A 23,624-nucleotide genomic window follows, 5' to 3' on the forward strand; every position below is an offset into this window, starting at 1 on the left:
ACTGTATATCTTGAACTGTCCTCCCACCTCTCCTCCTGTTCCCTCTTTGACCGGTTACAATCTGACTTCCGACCACATCACTCAACTGAAACTGCCCTAACTAAAGTCACTAACGACCTACTAACCACCAAGAGCAAGCGACACTACTCTGTCCTCCTTCTCCTGGACCTGTCTTCTGCCTTCGACACCATGGACCATTCCCTCCTGCTACAGATTCTCTCATCTCTTGATATCACAGACTTGGCCCCGTCCTGGATCTCATCATACCTAACAGACCGAACATTTAGCGTCTCGCTCTCACTCACCACCTCCTCACCTCGCCCCGTCTGTCGGTGTTCCTCAAGTCTCAGTCCTAGGACCCCTACTCTTCTCCATCTACACCTTCGGCCTGGGACGGCTCATAGAATCCCACGGCTTGCAGTATCACCTCTACGCCGATGACACGCAGATCTACCTATCTGGAACTGACCTCACCTCCCTACTGACCAAAATCCAACAATGTCTGTCTGCTATTTCAGCCTTCTTTTCGGCTCGCTTTCTCAAACTGAACATGGACAAAACAGAATTCATCATCTTTTCCCCATCTCACTCTACCCCTCCACCAGACCTATCCATCAATGTCAATGGCTGCTCGCTTTCCCCAGTCCCGCACGCTCGGTGCCTTGGGGTGATCCTAGACTCTGCCCTCTCTTTCAAACCACATATCCAAGCCCTTGCCTCCTCCTGCCGCCTCAAACTCAAAAATATTTCCCGGATCCGCGCATTCCTCAACCATGAAGCCACAAAAACACTAGTGCACGCCTTTATCATCTCCCGCCTCGTCTACTGCAACCTCCTACTCTCTGGCCTCCCCTCCAGCACTCTGGCACTACTCCAGTCCATCCTACACTCTGCTGCCCGACTAATCCACCTGTCTCCCCGCTATTCCCCAGCCTCCCCCCTATGCCAGGCCCTTCACTGGCTTCCTATTGTCCAGAGGCTCCAGTTTAAAACCCTAACCATGACATACAAAGCCGTCCACAACCTGTCTCCTCCATACATCTGTGACATGGTCTCCCGCTACCTACCCGCATGCAACCTTCGATCCTCTCAACAACCTCCTTTTCTACTCCCCCCTCATCTCTTCTTCCCACAACCACATACAAGACTTCTCCCGTGCTTCCCCCATACTCTGGAACTCTCTGCCGCAACACACCAGACTCTCACCAACAAAGGAAACCTTGAAGAAGAACCTGAAGAACCACCTGTTCCGACAAGCCTACAGCCTGCAATGATCCTCAGTCGACTGACCCACCGCACAACCAGCTCTACCCTCTCCTAGTGTATCCTCACCCATCCCTGTAGACTGTGAGCCCTCGCAGGCAGGGTCCTCTCTCCTTCTGTACTTGTGTGTCCATTGTCTTGCACATGTTTATTGTACTTGTCTATATTTCCCCTTTTCACATGTAAAGCACCATGTAATAAATGGCGCTATATAAATGTATAATAATAATAATGACATTATACAGATCACACAATACTTAGCGGCATCAAGTGTGGTCTATATGGCATTACTAAGTAAAAAATATATATGGTGGCATCATGTGTGATCTATAAGACAGCATTATGTTGAAAATATATATGGCAACATTACGTGTGGTCCATATTACAGTATTATGTAATAGATATATCTGGCTGCCTTATGTATGTAATAAATACATATGAAGTTATAATGTGTGGTCTTTATGGGAGTATTACGTAATAAACATATATGGCTGTATAATTGCTATGTAAAGGCAGGAAAGTTGTGAGCTATGCCCTTCTATGACCCCGACATTTATTTATTTATTTATTTTTTGGGGGGGCGCAATTAGACCTTCTGCTATGTCGCCCTATCAGTTGTGTTTACGCCCCTGGGGACAATCCTCACAGCTCGTCCTGAAAGACGCCAGGCTTGGGGAGGGCATCAGGGGAGCTTGGGATGGGCGTCAGGGGAGCTTGGGATGGGCGTCAGGGGAGCTTGGGGTGACTGCCAGTGTGCTTGGGATGGTTGTCGGGGGGCATGGGATGGGTGTCAGGGGGGCATGGGATGGGTGTCAGGGGGGCATGGGATGGGTGTCAGTGAGTTGGCTCCTGCTGTAAACTAAAAGTCCACTCTGCACATGCAGAAACACAAAGCACGCATCACATCCTGCTGTGGAACTACAAGCCCCACAATGCGCTACTGATTTGGACCTGGATAGTGCCATACTGAGGATGCTACACACAAAATGGAAGCACAGTAACAGGAGGACACTGAGCAGCTCAAGTGATCGGCAGCAGCAGTACTGATCTCCAGGACATAAACTGCCTCTATAGCTGTCACCCTGCTGCTGCGATGTATCCAGTCATGTGATGTCTGACTACTGAAGCTCAAAAAGATCAAAACACTGGAGACTGCTAAGTATGAAGAGCTCGGACGTTCCCCACCCCTGACATGTCCCGGCTTTAATGCGGGCTCACCGCTGAAGCCCTCATCAAAGAGGGGGTTCTGACCTCGGACGTACTATCCCGTACGAGGTCAGAAAGGGGTTAAAAAGTGTCATTATAATGTTCCTGTATAAAAATAAACATCCATGCTGTGCTTTAAATAAGCCCTATAATAAGTTCCTAAATAAATAATTGTCCATCACTGTGCTCCCTGCACAAAAAATGACCCCAACACGGTCTCATTTATGGTACATGGTGTCCACACTATTATCTTCTATAAAATATCCCAACTACACTAACCTCTCCATACTAAGACCCCATCATATTCTCCATGCATACAGAGCTCCCACCCCCCCATGCCCTCCATACAGAGTTCCTCCCCCAAGTTCTCAATATAGAGTCCTCCCCTTCCCCTCCCTCCATGTTCTCCATACAGAGCAATCCTTTCATCCCCCCCATTTTCTCAATATGGAATAGTCTCTTACCCCCATGGTCTCCATACAGCACAATCACCCTCTCTTCCTCCCATGTTCTCAACATGGAGTTCTCCCCTGACCCTCCCCATATTCTGCATACAGTGCAACCTCCCTATATTCTCAATATGTCTGTCTTTCTCCCCTGACACTTCCATGTTCTCTATACAACAATATCCCCCCATGTTCTCAATATGGAGTCCTCCCTTGACCTTCACAAGGGATGGCGCAAAGCTTTGACCTGGCCTGGATGTCTCCTGACCAACACTTTAGCCATAAGGCCCTTTGGGCTGCATTAGAAAGGGTAGTGGCTCTTGCGGCTAACCTGAGTCCGCCGATGCGTCTGACAGAAAGGGTGCATCTCCCTGCATCATGGGAAGTATAGTCAAGATGCTTTCTCTAGATGCCATGTCTTTTATTTGTGACTCTAACTGGTGGTCCAGCCCAGACCATTAAAGATCTGGCTGAACAGGTGTCTGCTACCGCTGGCCTAAGGGTCCCTGCCGACATTTCCCAGGCACCGTTTAGAACAGCATCTTCTTTCTCATCTAGTGGGTCCTTGAGATTTCCTATGTCCTCAAAGTGTAGCGAGGATTTTTTAGATACTTTAGTGACAGCCGCATCTAGCTTTGGGGCTTTATTCCACGAGGATGAGGCAGACTCCCCAAATGGATACCTTCTCTTGAAAGCCAGAGATAAGGAGCCTTTCCTTTCTTGTCTCTTCCATTCCCGCAGAATAAGAGAGAAGGACCTGAGTGTTTTCTGATCCAGACCTCCAAACATTAGATCCTGCATGGATTTTTCTGGCTCAACAATCCCCATGGTATTATTAACTGCTTTTACTAGCTTTTTCACCCAATCAACAGGGAAGCAGGAACGGCTAGACCAGGCATCCGAAGAGGATGAAGTCAAAGCAGATGAGGCCGAGACCATATCACCCAAGTCACTATAACTGCTCGACAACGGGGAACTAGGCTTCCGTATTTTCGCTTTACGGAAACTTTCCTGGGAAACGGATCTCACCGATTCCCTAACCTCTGCCCCAAAGATCTCCCCCAGAGGCTAGAAGCAAAGTAAGGTGTTTCTTCCGCTACTGTCTGTTGAATACATGACTGGAACAGTTTCTTCCCATAGGAATCTGGCAGTAATGCCCAGCAAATTGCACACACTTTATGCTTGGCCTTAGTGGTACACTTCTTCCCCTGGCAGAAATTTAGGAGCGTTAAGGGGAAGACTACATCACCGAGAGAACTTTCACAAAGATCACTTATCAGTAATGAGTAACTGAATGGTACCCAAAATGCACGGGGAACATCTCAGCTGAAGGATCCTCCCCTAGGGGCTACAGACTGATCCCATCTGCTGGAACTCCATTGACTGGATCCTTTTTCTCCCAAACGACCACCTCCTGCATTGCTACGTGGCCGTCACTGGGTCACTCTCGAGTTGGCCTCCTCAATGAGCTGCAGCTGTACAGGTGAATGCTGCACCTGCTCCTGCTGCTCTGGAAACTCCATGATACCTTGCCGGGATTATGGGTCTGGAAGCACCTGGTCCCATCCTGGCCTGCTTTAAATATCCTAGGCCACTCCCCCAACCAGACACCCCGGTCTACAGGGTCAGCAGGTCCTCCACGTGGTCTGCCAGGTGCTTCCTCCCCAGGGGTCTGCAGGCCGTGCTCCCGCCACCGCACCCCCTGGCACGGCCACTGCTGGTGACACCCCTTTGCGGTCCGATGCCCCAGACCCGAATGACCCCCAACCAGTGCACCCCCCATTTCCCCGGATGCGCCTGCCCACAGCCCCAGGAATCACATCCAAATCCCGGACTTGTGCAACCCGGTTGCATCCCAGGGGGGCGGCGCGACACGGCCGCTGCCACCCGGGCCCGCCCGGCCTCCAGAGGTACAACAGCCATGCGCCAGGACCGTGATCTCGGAAGAACACACACCGCTGCAGTCCCGGGCATACTTACCTGCACCTATGCGTCGAATCATAACCAAGCCGGTAATCCTGCCCAGACACCGCTTCCTTGCTATCGCCCACTAACATGAAGTCCCCCCAGACCGCACTAGCCAGGGGACCCCCATTGCCTGAGCCGACCGGGCCTGGGAATGACTTCTATCTTCTTCACAGGTATGTCTGAAGACGTTCACCTGTCAAGGACAGTAAACAAACTGATGCGGGAGAGAGGTGTCACCCTTTTATGTCTGTAGGTTTCCTGTCCTTGAAGGGCAGATCCCCTCTCTCGTGGTGCTGTCATAGGAGACTGAATAAAACTTATGTGCTTAGTACTATGCCTTTTTCTGCATGAAATCATGGCTGACATCAGTTACTGCAAAGGGGAGACAGGAAAACTCCCTTCATGACTACAGTAAACTCTTTGCAACAAGTAATCATTGCACACCTCTTTTAGTCAAGTGGTGTAATATTTGGACTAAAAGTACATTAAACTTGTACACATAACACGGGTCTCTTTTTGAAATGTCCCCTTGATATGAGCTCTGTTTACTAGTTATTATTGATTACAGCACCATTTATTCCATGGCGCTTTACATGTGAGGAGGGGTATACATAATAAATACAAGTACAGTAATCTTAAACAATACAAGTCATGACTGGAACAGGATGAGAGAGGACCCTGCACGCGAGGGCTCACAATCTACAATAGATGGGTGAGGATACAGTAGGCGAGGGTAGAGCTGGTCGTGCAGCGGTTTGGTGGATCGGTGGTTACTGCAGGTTGTAGGCTTGTTGGAAGAGGTAGGTCTTCAGGTTCTTTTTGAATGTTTCCATGGTAGGCGAGAGTCTGATATGTTGTGGTAGAGAGTTCCAGAGTAGGGGGATGCGCGGGAGAAATCTATGCGATTGTGGGAAGAGGAGATAAGAGGGGAGTACAGAAGGAGATCTTGTGAGGATCGGCAGTTTCGTGCAGGTAAGTACCAGGAGAGGAGGTCACAGATGTATGGAGGACTCAGGTTGTGGATGGCTTTCTATGTCATGGTTAGGGTTTTGAATTGGAGTCTCTTGGTGATGGGGAGCCAGTGCAGAGTGACAGAGGGGAGAGGCCGGGGAAAAGCAGGGGGATAGGTGGATTAGTCAGGCAGCAGAGTTTAGAATAGATTGGAGGGGTGTGTGAGAGTGTTAAGAGGGGAGGCCACAGAGCAGGAGGTTGCAGTAGTCAAGGTGGGAGATGAGGGTATGGACTAGGGTTTCTGCAGATTCTTGGTTGAGAAATGTACGGATCTATGAAATATTTTTGAGTTGAAGTCGGCAGGAAGTGGAAAGGGCTTGGATATATGGTTTGAAAGAGAGATCAGTGTCAAGGATAACCCCGAGGCAGCGAGCTTGTGGAACTGGAGAGCGTGGGCAGCCGTTTACTTTAATGGATAGGTCCGATGGGGGGGTCGCGTGAGTTGGGGGAAAGATGGTTAATTCTGTTTTGTCCATATTAAGTTTTCGAATCTAGCGGAGAAGGATGAAATAGCAGACAGACATTGAGGAATTCTGTTTAGTAGAGAGGTGAAATCTGGTCCAGAGATGTAGATCTGTGCGTCATCAGCATAGAGGCGATACTGAAAGCCATGAGATTCTATGAGCTGTCTGAGGCCGAAGGTGTAAATGGAAAAGAGCAGGGGCCCTAGGACTGAACCTTGCGGGACTCCGACGGAGAGGAGGAGCGGTGAGGAGGTGGTGTGCGAGTGGGAGACGCTGAATGTCCGGTCTGTTAGGTATGATGCAAGCCAAGTCTGTGATACCAAGAGATGAGAGGGTCTGTAGTAATAGGGAATGGTCCACTGTGTCAAAGGCAGAGGACAGGTCCAGGAGGAGGAGGACATAGTAGTGTCGCTTGGCCTTGGGTCATTGGTGACCTTAGTTAGGGCAGTTTCAGTGGAGTGGTGTGGCCGGAAGCCAGATTGTAAGTGGTCAAGGAGGGAGCAAGAAGAGAGGTGGGAGGACAGTTCAAGATGGACGTGTTGCTCCAGTAGTTTTGAGGCATAGGGGAGAAGTGATATAGGGCAATAGCTAGATACAGAGGATGAGTCAAGAGAGGGCTTTTAAGGGATAGGTGTGATTTAGGCATGTTTAAAGCTTGAGGGGAAAACACCAGTTGTTAGTGATAGGTTGAAGAGGTCAGTTAGGGATGGGATGAAGACTGTGGTGAGGTTTAGGATGAAGTGGGATGGGATCGGGTCAAGTGCACAGGTAGTGAGATGTGATCTTGAGAGTACAGTGGAGTGTCGATCTTCTGTAATGGTGGAGAAGTTGGTTTTGGAGGAGGCGAGCAGGACAGATAGGATGAAGGGCTCTGGGGGTTGTTGACCAAAACTGTGTCTGATGTTATTAATCTTCTCTTTGAAAAATGAGGCAAAGTCTTCAGCTGAGATGAGTGGGGAGAGAGGAGGTGCTGGGGGACGGAGGAGAGAATTGAAGGTGTTGAATAACTATTTAGAGTTGTGAGACAGGGAGGATATGAGAGATGAGAAGTAGGTTTACTTTGCTGCAGCGAGTATGGCCTTAAAAGTTGTGAGGGACTGTTTGAATGCGATGAAGCCCTCATTGGAGTGAGATCTTTTCCATCTCCGCTCAGCAGCCCTGGAAGCTCGCCTCAGTTCTTTGGTCAGGCTAGTGTGCCAGGGCTGTCTGTTGATTTGGCATGTGTGAAAGGGGCAAATGATTCCAAAGCTACAGCTATTGTGGTGTTATACAGAGCGGCAGCAGCATCCGCATTGTGTAGGGAACGAGGGAGAAGGGATTCAGGCTGAGTGTAGATCGAGGTGTTGAAGATTTCTGCAAGGGTGTGCAAGTTTGTGGGCTGGGGATTGTGGACCTGGAGAGGAGAGGGAAGAGAATCTAAGTAGGTTGTGGTCAGAAAGAGGAAGAGGTGTGTTAGAGAGGCTAGATAAGGAGCAGAGGCAGGTGAAGATGAGGTCTAGCTTGTGGCCATCTTTGTGAGTGGCTGCAGAAGACCATTAAGTGAGGCCAAAGGAGGAAGTGAGGGATAGAAGTTTAGTGGCAGCTGAGAGGGAAGTGTCAATGGGGATGTTAAAGTCGCCAAAGATGTCAGTGGAAAGGAAATGAAGTAGCCAGGTGGTGACGTGGTCAAAGAAGGTGGTGGCTTGCCCTGAGGGGCAGTAAATGACAGCTAGTTGGAGGGGGAGTAGATGCGCACAGAGTGCACCTCAAAGGAAGAGAGGGTAACAGAGGGTGGCAGTGGGACTGGGGTGAAGGAGCAGTTATCTGACAGGAGAAAAACAACTCCTCCACCATGCTTGCTGCTGGGGCGGGGGGTGTGGGAAAGGTGGAATCCACCATACGAGAGTGCAGCAGGAGAGGCTGTGTCAGAGGGGGTGAGCCAGGTTTTGCTGATGGCGAGGAAGCAAAGTTTGTTAGTAATAAAAAGATCATGGATGAAGGAAGGTTTGTTGCAGACAGAGCGAGCGTTCCACAGAGCTCCTGTTAGTGGGACTGGGGAAGCTGGGGCCGGGCGAATGTGTATAAGGTTGGAAAGGTTACGGAAAGCTGTGATAGAGTGTGGATGGGAGGTACAAATGACTGTGGGAATGTGGTGAGGAGGACCAGGATTTGGAGAGATATCGCCGGCAGTTGGGAGGAGCAGAGAGAGTGTTAGCAGGTGGGAGCAGGAGAGGGCTGTCTGAGTTTGGAGACAGAGGATTGTATGTTGAGAAACAGATCTGAGGAAGAGGCGAGATGGATGAGAAGGATTGAAGAAGAGAAGATAAGTTCCTTGCTTGGTGTAGGAATTACAGGGGTTAGCAGAAAGTGAAGGATTATAGGGGTCAGCGTGAAAACAGAAACATTGTTTACAGTGACTATCCAGTTGTAATCTATGTGGAAGTCTTGCAGTAAGGCCACGATTCATCAAGACTGGCATTGTTCATGCCAGTCTTGATGAGGTGGCATGATGGCGTCAAAGGGGTCCAATCTATTCTATTATTTCTAAACACTCTTTTTCGGTGATTACTTTGTATCTCCGTTCATACTCCACCAACACACACAAATGAAACACCATTTGAAAGATAAACTTGCCCCCTTCAGCAAGAAAATAGTCAAACAAACCACACATCCACGATTTAATCACAAAATACAGTTTAAAAATTAATTTTCATAAACTTAAAGTAAGGAAACATGACCTGCAGGTGGCACCACACTACCCCAAAGCACACTAAAAAAAAAAAAAAATCTTTATTTTTATATAGCGCTAACATATTCCGCAGTGCTTTAGAGTGTGCACACATTATCATCACTGTCCCCGATGGGGTTCACAATCTAAATTCCCTATCAGTATGTCTTTGGAATGTGGGAGGAAACCAGAGTACCTGGAGGAAACCCACGCATACACGGGGAGAACATATAAACTCCTTGCAGATGATGTCCTTGGTGGGATTCGAACACAGGACTACAGCACTGCAGTGCTATCCACTGAGCCACCGTGCTGCCCACACTACCACAGAGCTGCTTACAGACATCACAAACAAATTCAAACATTTGCCATGGGGGCTTTTCCACCTTGCTCAAGTGCTTGCCCAGCCTATTTCAGGCACATTTGAGGATTGCACACTTCACTGCAGGTGAGTCACATGTGCAAACACATGTGTATACATGCACTGCTTTTTCCCTGATTACCTTTCAAATGGTGTATAATTTTTGTGTGTGGGGCAAAGTAAACTTGCTCCCATCAGCAAGAAAAGAGCCAAACAAACCACACATTTCAAGATTGTATCACTATATACAGTTTAAACATTCATTTTCATAAACCTGCAGAAAGACACAATGACCTGCAGAAGGCACCTCAACCGGAAGACATTTTTTGGCCTCTACTTATCAAACCAATTATTGCATTACCAATCTACATATATAAATACCTATCTGTGTTCATCATCTCATGAAATACATTTACATTTGACCAGCTTGCTTTTCCTGAAATTGCCTGCGCCCCCGACGACCAATGTGCAAAAATTTCTCACGGGTCAACCAGTTCATTAAGAATTTGAGCCTTGCCACAAATCCTACGCCAGAATTTGGAATAAGATTTGTGGGGTAAGGTACACAACAGCATATCATGAATTAAACAAGAGGGCATCGCCTTGCCTCAAACATATTTGCAGAGATGACCAAAACTGGCGTGAAAATGGCAAAAGTCAGGGCGTGGCTATGGCAGCTACGGAGTGAGGACGCGCTCTGTGAAGCTCCTGCTATCCTGACTAAATCCTATCAGCGGACCCATGCTTTGGGGGAATACTTGCCGGCTATTTGACTCCTCTGAACTCGGGGTTGCTTCTGGACCCCTGCTGGAGAGCGTGGCTGGATTCTGCTGTGCCTGTGGCTCCAAGGACTTGGGCGGCCGGCGGGGCCTGCACGGGGCAGCAGCCATATTGGAGGCGAGCGCTCTGTCTGTTTGAGACGCGACGCCAGGCTCCATCCTGCAGCGCTGAAGAAGCAAGGGTTGGTGAGCAGATAATCGGATCATTTGTGAGGGACATGCGGAGTGAGCCCTGAAAAATTGGGCCCCGCGTCCCCCCTATTCACCATATTGCCTGCCCTGCCAGCTCCATACCTAGTGGGACTTGGATCCCTCCCTGGCTGTGATCCCTGTGGGGCCTTGGGGGTTGTTTCCTGGGCGGAGGGGGCCCTTGCCTGCCGCCTGGAGTTAGATATTGCCCCCCTTGTGAGACGCTGGGGGTCTGTGTTGCATCTGGGACCCTGCAATCACTATTTGCTTGTCATACCCTGTCTGTCATCTGATTAGAGACTCCGGAGTGCACGGTTCCTGCTCCCCGGTTTTGTCCTATTGCTTCTAAAATGAGTCGTTCTAAGGGGTCTGGAACAGCGGCTGAAAAGCTAAAAGAATATGCCAGAATAGACCATGCTGAGAGCTCAAGATCCACTAAAAATAACCCCACACAAACTCAGCGTAAGAACCGCCCGTCTGAAGGTGGGGAAGAGTGTGAGCAGGGGGAATTAACCCTTAAACAGGCGTCCGAGCAGCTCATGCAGGCCATCTCCTTGACCAGGACGTCTCTGTATACACCGAGGTGGGACGCCTCCGACAAGATATGCAAGCGATGAGGGGCCGCATTACGGAGGTGGAGACGTGGGTATCCCAGGTGGAGGACATCATTACGCCCATGGAAGCTAAGCTAACGAAAGTGGCAGGCTCCATGAATGCGTGGAGGCAAAAGGCTGATGACCTGGAAAACAGGATGCGTCGGATAATATCCGAATTATTGGCCTGCCGGAGCGATCGGAGGGACAACATCCGGAGCAATTCCTAGAAGATTGGCTCTAAACCACCTTGGGCGATGAATTCTCCTCAATCTTTGCGGTGGAAAGGGTTCACAGAGTCCCTGCTAGGCCTCTTCCTCCGGGAGCCCCGCCTAGACCCTTCTTGGCGCGCATTCTCAACTACAGGGATAGAGACGTGGCTCTACGATTGGCGCGGCAAAAGAGTCCGATCAAGTTCAACAACGCCACGATCTCGATTTTCCCGGATTTCTCAGTTGAACTCCAGAAGCAACAGGCGCAGTTTATGGAGGTCAAGAGACATCTACGGGAGAGGAATATGTACTCGATGATTTATCTGGCTCGGCTCCGGGTGGTCCACGGGGGTTCTACTTTGTTTTTTCCAGATCCGGCGGAAGTGGCGGAATGGTTGCGATCCCATGGAGGGTCTGCTGAAAAAGAATCCTAATACATCGATTGCTAGCTGGAATTTTTCTATTAATCGGCTGATTGAAGCTTTACTTGATGGCGTTCAGGTTTCCAACAATACCGGACACTGGGCTCAGTGATGGTATCCCCTTGTTTGCTTCGTGATGGGAGTACGGGACTCTGCTCCTACGCTGTTTGTTGTTTTTTCACTTTGTTTCTTTTCCACGGTGGTTTTTGTTTCTTTTTAGGTTATAATCGCAGTCAACAACAATTTCAGTCTCTAAGTGATGTTCCTAAATTATGCCCGGGTAACACTATGCACCATGTTCAGAGGAGTACAATATGGGGTCGGAGTTAATATGTATGACATGGAATGTGAGGGGAATAAAAACTCCTTGGAAAAAGATCAAGGTTTTCTCACAGGTCAGGCATTACCGCCCTCATGTTGTGGCCTTGGTGGAGACACACTTGACTAGGGATACATTGCGGTGTGTGCAGAAACCCTGGGTACAATGGTCAGCCCATACATTTCATACCAGATACTCGACAGGGGTCTCGCTGTTGGTACGTAGAGACGTCAGATGGGAGGTGAGGGAAACTCAAAGGGATCCTGAGGGTCGCTTTACCTTTGTCCACGCGTTGATAAACACTAGGAAATATGTGGTCTTATGTATTTATAACCCCCCTCCAGCTCGTATTTCCATCCTGTAGAAGGCAATGAGTTTTGCCCTTAATTACCCGGACGCAGATGTTATTTGCATGGGCGACTTCAATATGGTCATGAACAACTGTCTTGATAAACTGAGGCTGGGTGACGAAACGACCGGGAGATCCTCCCCAATGACTACAACCCCGTTGTCATCATTTATGGGGGATGGCGGGTGGCTGGATTTGTGGAGAATGCGTCATCCTTAGCTAAGGGAATACACTTGTCACTCATCCACTAAACGATCTCTATCACGCATAGACTAAATATTCGGCTCTGGATGTCTTGCAATGTGGGTGACTGATATAGAGCAGGGAAGTAGGGGAATCTCCGATCATAGCCCGGTTATCCTTAAACTTAAGTTTGGGCAAGTAAACAGTGGCATAACTTGGAAGTTAAATCCTTTCTGGTTAAAATTGATAGGGTCTCCCGACAGAACGATTGATCAGTTGAATTGCTTCATCACGTCCCACCCGGAACCTCGGGATATTAATTTATTCTGGGATGCCCTTAAGGCATATCTGAGGGGCTGCTTGTCCTCCACGATTTCTTATAATAAGCGGGTAACCGTGGGGAAGGATGACGAGGTGGAGCAAAGACTGAGAGATGCAGAGGCAACATATATATCTAACCAAACCAGTGGGAACAGGAATGAGTGGCTGGCTGCCCAGAGGTTATATACTCAATACATGGACACTAGGTCTAAGTGTAAATTATTCTTTACTCGTCAATCCTATTTCGAATTGGGGAACCAGGCGGGCAATCTTGTGCGCCAACATAATACCTCTAATACGATATTGCAGAGTCGCAGGATGGATGGTGCACTGGTGTCTTCAACGGAGGATATTCTTGGCTGCTTTCAGGATTACCATGGGTCATTATATGAATCTAGAAGTGACTTTGATACTTTGGGATGTTTAGACTATCAATCCGATATATCATTCCCCACATTAGATTCGGAACAGCGGGCCCTTATGGACGCTGAGTTCACCGCAGAAGAGATAGATAAGGCTATGACAGATAAGGCTTCTGGGAAGGCCCCTGGACCTGATGGGTTACCTATTGAACTATATAGGAAGTATCGAGATTGACGCCACTTTTGGTAAAGGTATTTCGGGGAATATGGGAAGGGAATTCTATGCCGGAGTCCTTTTACGGAGCTAATATAGTGCTTCGGAAGGAGGGGAAGGACCCTTTGGAATGTGGCTCCTATCGTCCCATTTCACTAGTGAATGTGGACTATAAAATCTTTACCAAGATTCTAGCTACCAGATTGAATTCCATTATATTGAATCTTATACATCCAGATCAAAACAGGTTTTATGCCTGGTAAAAGTACTTCTATTAATATCAGAAGAGTCCAGTCAATAGTCCAATATAGTTCCCTGGTGCCAGACAATAGATGGGCATTGGCATCGTTGGATGTCGCCAAGGCTTTTGACTCTCTTGAATGGCCTTTCCTCTCCGCATGTGTGCAAAGGTATGGCTTTGGCAATCAATTTATAACATGGATCAAAATATTGTACATGAAACCCAAGGCCCGTATTATAATAAATAACTCCATATCTGAGTCATTCACGTTGCATAGGGGAACCTGTTAGGGTTGCCCTCTTTCCCCAGCTCTCTTCGCCCTGGCGATTGAGGCACTAGCAATAAGCATAAAGACCTCCCACAATAACCGAGGTATAGATATAGCAGGTCGGGTAGATACCATAGGCCTATTCGCCGATGACATGGTGATATTCTTGAATGATGTGGAAGAAACTTTGCCACAGGTGATATCCCTTATAGATAGATTCAGTGAATACTCAGGTTTACATATAAATTGGGAGAAGTCTGCCCTGTTACCCCTTTCCCATGCCCCGGTTAGGGACTCTTTCCTCACTGCCTATTGTATCTAGTTTTAAATATTTGGGCATTCATATCTCTAATCATAGTATGCTTGATTTACAACTTAATGTCCACCCGTTGTTAGACCGGGTTAAAATTAAATTTGCGTCTTGGAGTAGGCTCCCATTATCTGTGGCTGGACGCATTAATCTGATTAAAATGATATTACTCCCTAAATTTAGCTACTCACTCCAGCACTGTGCGGTAGCGGTGCCCAAGTCCTTTTTTGTCAAACTTAATTCTTTGGTCACGTCCTTTATTTGGGGAAAAACTAGGCCCAAACTTAAATTGTCCACTTTACAAAGACCAAAGAAGGGAGGTGGGGCGGCGTTGCCAGATTTTTTCCTATACTACTTAGCTGGGCAGGCTAAAGCTTTAAATAAATGGATGCCGGGTAATTGCCTCCCTAATTCTGAAAGTCACCTGCTTCACGCTGCACAAGTGGATTGCCCATTAGGTTTCCTTGAGTTGGAAAGAACTAATGTTCCACGTCTGCTGCCCCTGCTCCGGCTGGCACGATTAATATGGAGACAAATCAAGAAGGTAATAGGGTTTAAGGGTGTTGTAGCTGAAATGCCCCTATGGAGTAAAAATTATTTTCCCGAGCTGCTGAATCACCCATCCGCTGTTTTTTGGACTCAGTGTGGCGTTTCTTCAGTGGGGGACTTGTATGACCAGGGGACCTTGAAGTCTTTTGAACAATTGCAAACCACACACGACATTCCGAGATCCCAATTTTTTCGCTATCTGCAGTTGAGATCGGCTCTTCAGTCACATATGAGGGATGGGGGTGTGGACCTTACTATTTCATCTTTACCTCTGATAGGAATTCTTAACTCGCAGGGTCCCCAGGGTCTCATATCCTCCTTGTACACATATATGCTGTCAGTAGGGGCAGAATCGGCCATAAGCTCTATTAGGATGAGGTGGGAACGACTCATCCCTGATATGCAAAGAGAGGAGTGGGAGGAGATTCTGGAATCTCCGATTGGAGTATCACCATCTATTAATAACAGAATGATAAAACTGTATATAATAAATCAATCATATTTGACTCCAAGGCGACTTTTCAGGATGGGTCGACTTCAATCGTCAGAATGTATGCGATGTCATTTGCCAGATGCTGATTTTATCCATATGGTGTGGCAATGTCCCATTATTTTACACTACTGAAAATAGGTGACTACATTACTGACGTCCCTGGTGCGGGCCCCTGTCCCTCCAGAACCAATGGCTTGCTTGTTTGGGGTATGGGAGGAGGAGATCTGGGATCACTATACTGGGGTTTTCTTGCGTGAGATGCTATTTATGGCACGAAAGGTGCTGGCACTGAGGTGGATGGGGGGGTTCGGATCCTTCCCTTAGATTTTGGATTAAATTGGTGAATTCAATTGTTCCATATGAACGTACGTTATACCAAAATAGGGGATGTCCGGGTAAGTTTGAAAGATTCCTCTCACCTCACTTTGCAAGACTGAACATGTGACACAATATGGTATGGGAAACTAGGCTGCGGAAATAGTGGATATTAGTTGACGTAGTGGTAGTTGTAGTTTAGGAGTTTTAGTTAGTTCTTACTTTTGCAAGACATGACAAGGCTTGTGAAATCAGAATGATATATATATGGGGAAATATATAAACAGTCATTTTCTTTTGCATATGCTTGGAAGGAAATACACACATTACCTTGTTCATTTATAAGAGTGTGCAATATCTTTGCATTATATTTTATTATGGACGGAGGCATGTATGCTTGTAAAGTGCATGTTATCATAAGTCATTATGTATGTTGTGCATTCTTGGTACCTTGATGTTTAATAAACGAATTTAAAAAAAAAAATGGTAAAAGTCGTAAAATCTTCATGCAACCTTACCATATACAGAAATTTGAGACTTTTCAAAGTGTTTTATACTAGATTTCTGCTTTAAGCACTTTGATGAATTGGGGAACAAAGAATTGTATTTCCCAGCAGTTCAAACAAACAGAATAAATTAAGCATTACACAGTGATCATTAATATCCATAAGTTGTCTGTGTGATGCAGGAAGCAGGTCATCAGAGCAAGAGACACATTACTTTAGCTATCATATGTCGATATTGAGAAGGATTCATTTGCTTTTTTTAGTTCAATGTTAGAAAATCTACAAGTATAAGTGTGTTTAACTTACATCTTTGCAATCTTCCTTTGTACAACTAGTTTTCATTCGAATATCAAACCACCTTACAGTGCCATCTTCACCGCACGACAGAAATGTATAGGGATCATTTGGCACGGTCATGATCTGTATTAAAAAGAAAAGAGAATATGGAAATATGTAACATTTAATCTAATTCAATGGATTTATCAGCCCACTACTTTAAATAGGTTGTCCATTACTCAAGCATCCTCATCTCAATTAGCATGTTTGCCCCCAGCAAAATTAGAACACTTATACTGACCTTCGATGCTGGTGCCGTTCCAGCGGTGTTGACACTGACTCTCCCGGGGATCACGTCACATTATGTCACGCGATCCCTGTGCTCAATCAGCTGCAACTCTGACTTCCTCTTTATGTCTGATTCATCCAACAGTGGCGAGAGTGAAACTAAGGACAATTGGTGGCAGGGAACACATGACAATGTGATGTGATCCCTGGGAGAGCAAGTGCCGACATCAATGGAATGGGGAAGATACCGAAGATAAGTATAAGAGTTAGGCCAGAGTCACACTAGCATATAGCATCCGATGCGATATGCCAATGACCCTCGGCTCCTGCCTTGCTGTGAGCAGAGTGTCATGCTACTTTTCTTCGATTCTCTCGCATGACAGGATCGGAGGACAGCTGCGGAGGCGATAGAGGAGATGGAGAAATTACTTTCTCCATCGCCTTTGCTGCCGGCATCGGCGGGAATCACACTGCACTCAGTGATATTGTAGTGCAGTGTTATGTTTCACTCCCACTCAGACTTGTTTGCGCATAGTCTCACTGCCAATCGCAGCATGTTTTGATTGTTCTCTCATGCCAAATCGTCATGAGAAAATAATCATAGATCTGAGCTGCCCCATAGTATAAGACTGGGCCGAGTGCTATGCAATGTTTTATCGCACAGCAGTCAGCCATTTTATATAGTATGACTCCAGCCTTATTTTAGGCTACTTTCAGACTTGCGTGATGAGGCGCAGGGCCGCCAAGCTCCGCCCCGGCCGTGCCTCCTCCGGTCAGCTCCTCCTATGGTCGCATAACGCTGCATGCGACCGGCGTACCCTATATTTAGCGTTGGGTACGCTGGCCGTGCACTGGTCTGCTTTTGCCGGCGCATGCTCCCTTTTGGCACTGCGCAAAGTGCACAAAAATGCAACACGTTGTGTTTGGCGCACGTCGGTGCAGCGCCAAAAGGGCGCATGTGTCGGCAAAAGCAGACCAGCGCACGGCCAGCATACCCAACGCTAAATATAGAGTACGCCGGTCGCATGCAGCGTCATGCGCCCATAGGAGGAGCTGATCGGAGGAGGTACGGCCGGGGGCGGAGCTTAGCGGCGGCCCTGCGCCTCATAACGCAAGTCTGAAAGTAGCCTTACTGGGGCAAATATGCTGATTGAGAAGGGGTTGTCAGAGTAGTGGACAACTCCTTTAAAGGGAATCTGTGAATCTGTCAGTATGATCATGCTTAAGCCATCTATATAGGCACGAAGCTGAATACAATGATACATTGATGTGTTATTCTAGATGTTTTTCTTATGTGCAAATGAGCGGTTTATAACTATGGCTTGGACACTGATCTGCATAAAAATCTGATCTCACTCTTGTGGGGAGGAGGACCCCCATATAGTGTTTGGGCCGGAACCATGGAGACCGCCATCAGGGTTATTGAAGGAACCACACCAGGGGGGATTACAAAGGGAGACATGCGACTGAAGTTGTCAGGGCAACAGGGGGCAGGGCTAGGACACAAGGAGCAGGGGGCGCGCTGAGGTGGCAGTTGGGAGAGAGCGAGAGAAAAAGCAGGAGGCAGGGTGACTTGCAGGGGCACCGACAGGAGCCTGTGGGAAGAAAACTGCGCATTGTCCGACAAGAGAGACATGAGAGACTGTTACCGGAGACTGCTCCCCGCCCCCGTTCTCAGAGAATCATCCCCGCTGCCCCCGGCCTTTGTGGGAGAGGGACTTTACCTCAGGTTGTGGCCGTGAGTACACGTAAATAGGCCACAGAGGCGTGGACACTTCCCCCCAGCCTTCCCCCACTACGCCGACCCGGCCGTCACCGGGCCTGAAGATACGCCACCTCGTCTTAGGCGAGATTAAATGGCCACTACCCCGGCTTTGGGAGCGACTCCTTAATAAAGGATGGCTACAGGTCATCTGGGGAACTGCGTCATCACCGCGCGCCACCATCATCGCTTTCTTCAGGGCCTGTTGCGCCCCACCGGCATTTCTTACTTCAGGGCCTGTTGCGCCCCACCGGCATCGTTTTCTTCAGGGCCTGTTGCGCCCCACCGGCATCGCTTTCTTCAGGGCCTGTTGCGCCCCACCGGCATCGCTTTCTTCAGGGCCTGTTGCGCCCCACCGGCATCGCTTTCTTCAGGGCCTGTTGCGCCCCACCGGCATCGCTTTCTTCAGGGCCTGTTGCGCCCCATCGTACCAGTTTTCTTCAGGGCCTGCAGCGCCCCATCGTTCCAGTTTTCTTCAGGGCCCGTTGCGCCCCACCATACAGTTTCTTCAGGGCCTGCTGCGCCCCACCGTTCTGGTTTCTTCAGGGCCGGACAAGCCCAAGTCCTTCCGGTAAATCGTGGATTACAAGGCAGCCACATCTGCAATCCCTGAGGGTCGTATCCGTGAACTCGAGCGACTCCCGGAAGCCTAAGTGCAATATAGAGAAATAAGGACCCTTAGTTTGTACGTTGTTTCCCGAGTCCCTGCGAGGACAAATAGGTGTTACCCCTTTTTGTTGAAACAGTTTAGCCCTTGCGGCTTGAAATTTATAAAAGTTTATTTCACACCACATTCAGTCTCGTGTCTCATCACTGCATCCTGTGAGCCTGCTCGAACCCTACATTCTCATGCAGATCAGTGTCCTGAAAATAACCCCGTCCAGCTCATTTACATATAAGAGAAACATGGATATTTCTCTGTAATAACACATCAAGATATCATTATATTCAGCTTTCTGTGCCCTGTGTGCCAATATAGACGGCTTAGGAGGGTTTATCTTATGGACAGATTCCTTTTAAGTATGATGGTCTGTGCCCTGTTCGAATGGTAGTGAAAAGATTTGATTATTCTGCAGGCTGTGTACAGCACAAAATGTGCACATGCATACATATGTGGAGATGGTGACTATGCACAGTGATCTAGCAACAACAAATCGATAAGTCTGTAGTCACTCTGTGTGATTGCATACTTAGGGCCCCGTCACACATAGCGACTTACCAGTGATCCCGACAACGATATCAACTTGTCAGGATCGTTGGTGTGTTGCTACATGATCGCTGGTGAGCTGCCAAACAGGCAGCTTCACCAGCGATCAGCACCAGCGACGCCAAGCGGGTGCGTCGCTGTGTACGTTAGTTACCAGCGCGCTGATGCAGGGAGCTGGTAACTAAGGTAGACATCGGGTTTCTAAGCAGCGCGAGTCACTTAGAAATCTGATGTGTACCTTGGTTACCAGCTCCCTGCATCAGCGCGCTGGTATCTAAGGTACACAGAGGGTTTTCTAAGCACCGCCCGGTGCTTAGAAACCCTGCGTTTACCTTAGTTACCAGTGAGCTGATCGCTGGTCTCCCGCCTGTCACACGCAGCGATGCGTGCTGGCCAGCGGGAGACCAGGGATCAAAAAATTGTCCAGGGCTTTCCAACAATGATCAGCGATACCGGCAGGGGAGCCGGTCGCTAATAGGTGTCACACACAGCGATCTGCAATCCGCACGTCCAAAAACGCTGCGGATCCGCATCAAAATCCGCAACGTGTGCACATAGCCTAAGAATCCCCCAGCACCCACTAAACAGACTCTTGCCAGTAGTATTTATAACTCATACATAACCTCCGATCCCACGTTCAGAAACCGGAAAATCCCCGAAAGGCACAGTGCATGCGCTCAGGGGATTACCAAGTCTGCAGTCACACAGAGTCACCTCAGACTTATCGATTTGGACCAGACAACCCCATTAAGGTGCACATAGCACGTAACAATGTTCATTTCCTGAAAAAGCACCAGATCACTTACATAATATAGACTCAAGTCTTTAGGAGTTTTATTAACTAGAATTTATGCTACATAAAAGCCCAAACCGTTAATTTCTGACACATTATACATACTTTTAAAAACCTATATTTTATCACATACCTCATACGCAGTTCCATAATGGCAAGTAAACTGGCACTGTCTGTTTGTCTCTGCATCTTTTTCAATATTTGTGTAATAAATAACTCCATCTCCTGAGCATGATATAATCTGCTTATCATTTGTCAGTGGCAGGAACTTTGCACTAAAAATGTTTGCTCTGTGACCGGAACGAATTCGCGTCAAGACCTGAAATTAGCACAGATGGATATATTAAAGGAATTGGGATCACATACTAAGCCTACTGTACAGAAATTGATTTTACATATATGCGCTAAAATATTCATATATTTCCCGATTTTTCTTTGGTAGAAGTCAAGGCTACAAATCATGCAAACCCGCAAGATTTAATGGGCTATTAATCCAATATAAGTTTTCTCCTTATCCACATTATAGGTGAAAACTTACTGATTACGGTGAATGACAGCGCGGCAAACACTGCCTTTGATAGGCAGTAAAATTATTACCACTGGTCAGACAGCCACGATTCCCACGCAGTCAAACGAAAGTATGAGCCCGCAGCTGCGATCAGAGCTAAAAAGTTTACCTCCAATGGTGTGGGCTGATGGAACTACTACTCCACCATCAGTCTATGCCTGATCCCAACAACAGCGAAAGTAAGTGCAGCTGATGGGAGCATTCATCGCAGTTCACCGGGAGAAATGTCTAATTTCACCCGGTGAACTCTCTGAGCTCAGCGCTGCACCATGAGACTTTCTCACGGTGCTAGCAGTTCACGGGCCCAGCTCGGAACGCAGCTTCAGTGACCAGCAGTAACCTAGATGATGTCAGCGCTAGTCAATGAGGCGTTGCTTGCAGCAGCTCCCTTCCCAGCGGTTCTCAGCCTGGACAGTCACATTTTGGCATCGTCCAGGCTGAAAACAGTTTATTCCCAGACATGGATTACGGTGTGACAGAACGACAGACAGATGAGGGATATGGTTGTCAGGGCAATTGTATAGGTGTCAGGTATAACAGTGTTTGTTATTTTTAAATTAAAAAGTGTGCTTTGTTTTTCTTTCGCATAAAATACTTTATTTTGGATGTGTGTTTATTTAAAATATAACTATAGGATTATTAATGGATAGATCTCTTATAGATACCTCATCATTACTAACCAGAAGGCTTTATGTCACAATACAAAGGTGACATCAACCCCACAAATATGAACTTCACTTGCTACCACCACGGATCAAGTGGGAAGAACTGGGCAAAGCGCCAGAATTGTCACATCTAATACATGCACATTTTCTGGGCGGCTGCAGGCTGCCATTTTTTAAGATGGGGGGGGGGTCAATATCCAATTACCAGCCTGAGAATACTAGCTCCCAGCTGTCTGCTTTAGCTTGGCTGTTTGTCAAATATTAGGGGGACGACACGCCGTTTATTTATTTACATTTTTTATTTATTTTTACTCACTAAGGCTGGTTTCAGACTAGTGCATTTTACATGAGGCGCACGGCGCCGCTAAGCCCTGCCCCCTGCCCGCCACGTCCGGTCATTTCCTCCTATTGCACACGGCTGCATGTGATCTGCGCACCCTATCTTTAGCATAGGGTGCGCAGACCGTCCGCTAGTAGGATTTTTGAAGGTGCGCCGGTGTGCGCCAAACGCACCATGTTGCATTTTGGTGCGCTCAGCGCACCTTCAAAAGTGCACAGCGCACGCAAAAATCCTACTAGCGCACGGTCTGCGCACCCTATGCTCAAGATAGGGTGCGCAGATCGCATGCAGCCGTGTGCGATAGTAGGAGGAAATGACCGGACGGGCGGGCAGGGGGCGGGGCTTAGCGGCTCCGTGCGCTGCCTGTAAAATGAGCTAGTCTGAAACCAGCCTTATATAGCGGCATTAATTTCACAGCGCTTTACAGACATCATTGACACTGTCCTTAATGGGGCTCACAATCTAAATTCCCTATCAGTATGTCTTTGGAATGTGGGAGGAAACCGGAGATCCCGGAGGAAAATCACGCAAACATGGGGAGAACATACAAGCTCCTTACAGATGTTGTCCTTGGTGGGATTTGAACCCATGACCCCAGCGCTGCAAGGCTGCAGTGCTAACCACTGAGCCACGGTGCTGACAGATAGTAGAAAATATGGTGTGAGGACCCCTCTATTCTTAATAACTAGCCTTGCGAACGAGGACAGCTGAAAGTTGCATCCCGCAGCTTTCATTTTTGCCTGGCTGGGTATCAAAAATACAGGGGAACCCACGCCGTTCTTTTAAATTATTTATTTAGCATGGAGTACCGACTGATGAATACTCCCATCATCCACTGTTATTAGCAGGAGCAAGCCTAGGCTGATAGGAGTAGTAGTCACACCATTCAACTTTTTAACTCCGATCACAGCTGCGGGCTCACGCTGTCATTTGAAAGTGTGAGAACCGCAGCTTTCTGACCAGCGGTAAAGATTTTACCACCGATCAGAGGCAGTGTTTGCCACAATATCATGCACATGACAGCGTGGCAAACACCTGATGTTCTAGTTGCTGAACCCAAACAGTAACATGGACTTCTTGGTGAAGTCAGAGTTCTGGGTCCGTGCCCAAACAGTAGGTGTTCAGTATGGAACCTGAAATTAACTGTTCGGGTTCAACCATCTTTAGAGAGAGGATTCAAAAAGATATAAAGAAACAGGAGCGGTGGGCAGCAACTAACAGAATGGTTTTTAACAGAGTAAAATGCAAAGTACTACATCTGGGCAATAAAAATGAAAAAAGGAAATACAGAATGGGAGGAATAGGGCTAAGCAACAGCACATGTGAAAAAGACTTGGGTATACTAATAGATCATAAACTAAACATGAGTCAGCAGTGTGATGCAACAGCAAAAAAAGTAAATTGCAACTCTGGGATGTATTAACAGAAGCATACAGTTTCGATCACGTGAAGTCATTATCCCCCTCTACTCTTTGGTCAGACCTCATCTGGAATACGGTGTCCAGTTTTGGAAACCACATTTTAAAAAAAAGACTTCAACGAACTGGAGTATTTTAGAGAGGAGTGACTAGAATAGTGACCGGTCTGCAAGTCATGTCCTATGAGGAAAGATTGCAGGATTTGGTAATGTTTAGCTTGCAAAAAAGAAGACTGAGAGGAGACTTAATAGCTGTC

At 47.6% G+C, this 23,624-nt stretch overlaps 1 protein-coding gene across 7 annotated transcripts in view; it reads right to left on the minus strand.

The window, feature by feature from the left end:
- The window catches only part of DCAF6 (DDB1 and CUL4 associated factor 6), a 569,725-nt gene that overhangs the window by 398,219 nt on the left and 147,882 nt on the right, over positions 1–23,624 (minus strand). For all 7 annotated transcript variants that reach the window (XR_012232231.1, XM_073575570.1, XM_073575573.1 and 4 more), the window contains exons 5-6: positions 20,511–20,696; positions 16,358–16,471 (exon numbers count right to left, since the gene is read on the minus strand). Coding sequence is in view for 6 of the 7 variants with exons in the window: in XM_073575570.1 (XP_073431671.1) it covers positions 16,358–16,471; positions 20,511–20,696 (300 nt within the window). In the remaining variant the exon portion in view is untranslated. The remainder of the gene's footprint in view (positions 1–16,357; positions 16,472–20,510; positions 20,697–23,624) is intronic.

This window comes from Dendrobates tinctorius, unplaced genomic scaffold (genome assembly GCF_039654945.1).
Source record: "Dendrobates tinctorius isolate UK_male_01 unplaced genomic scaffold, ASM3965494v1 ptg000045l, whole genome shotgun sequence".
NCBI lineage: Eukaryota > Metazoa > Chordata > Amphibia > Anura > Dendrobatidae > Dendrobates > Dendrobates tinctorius.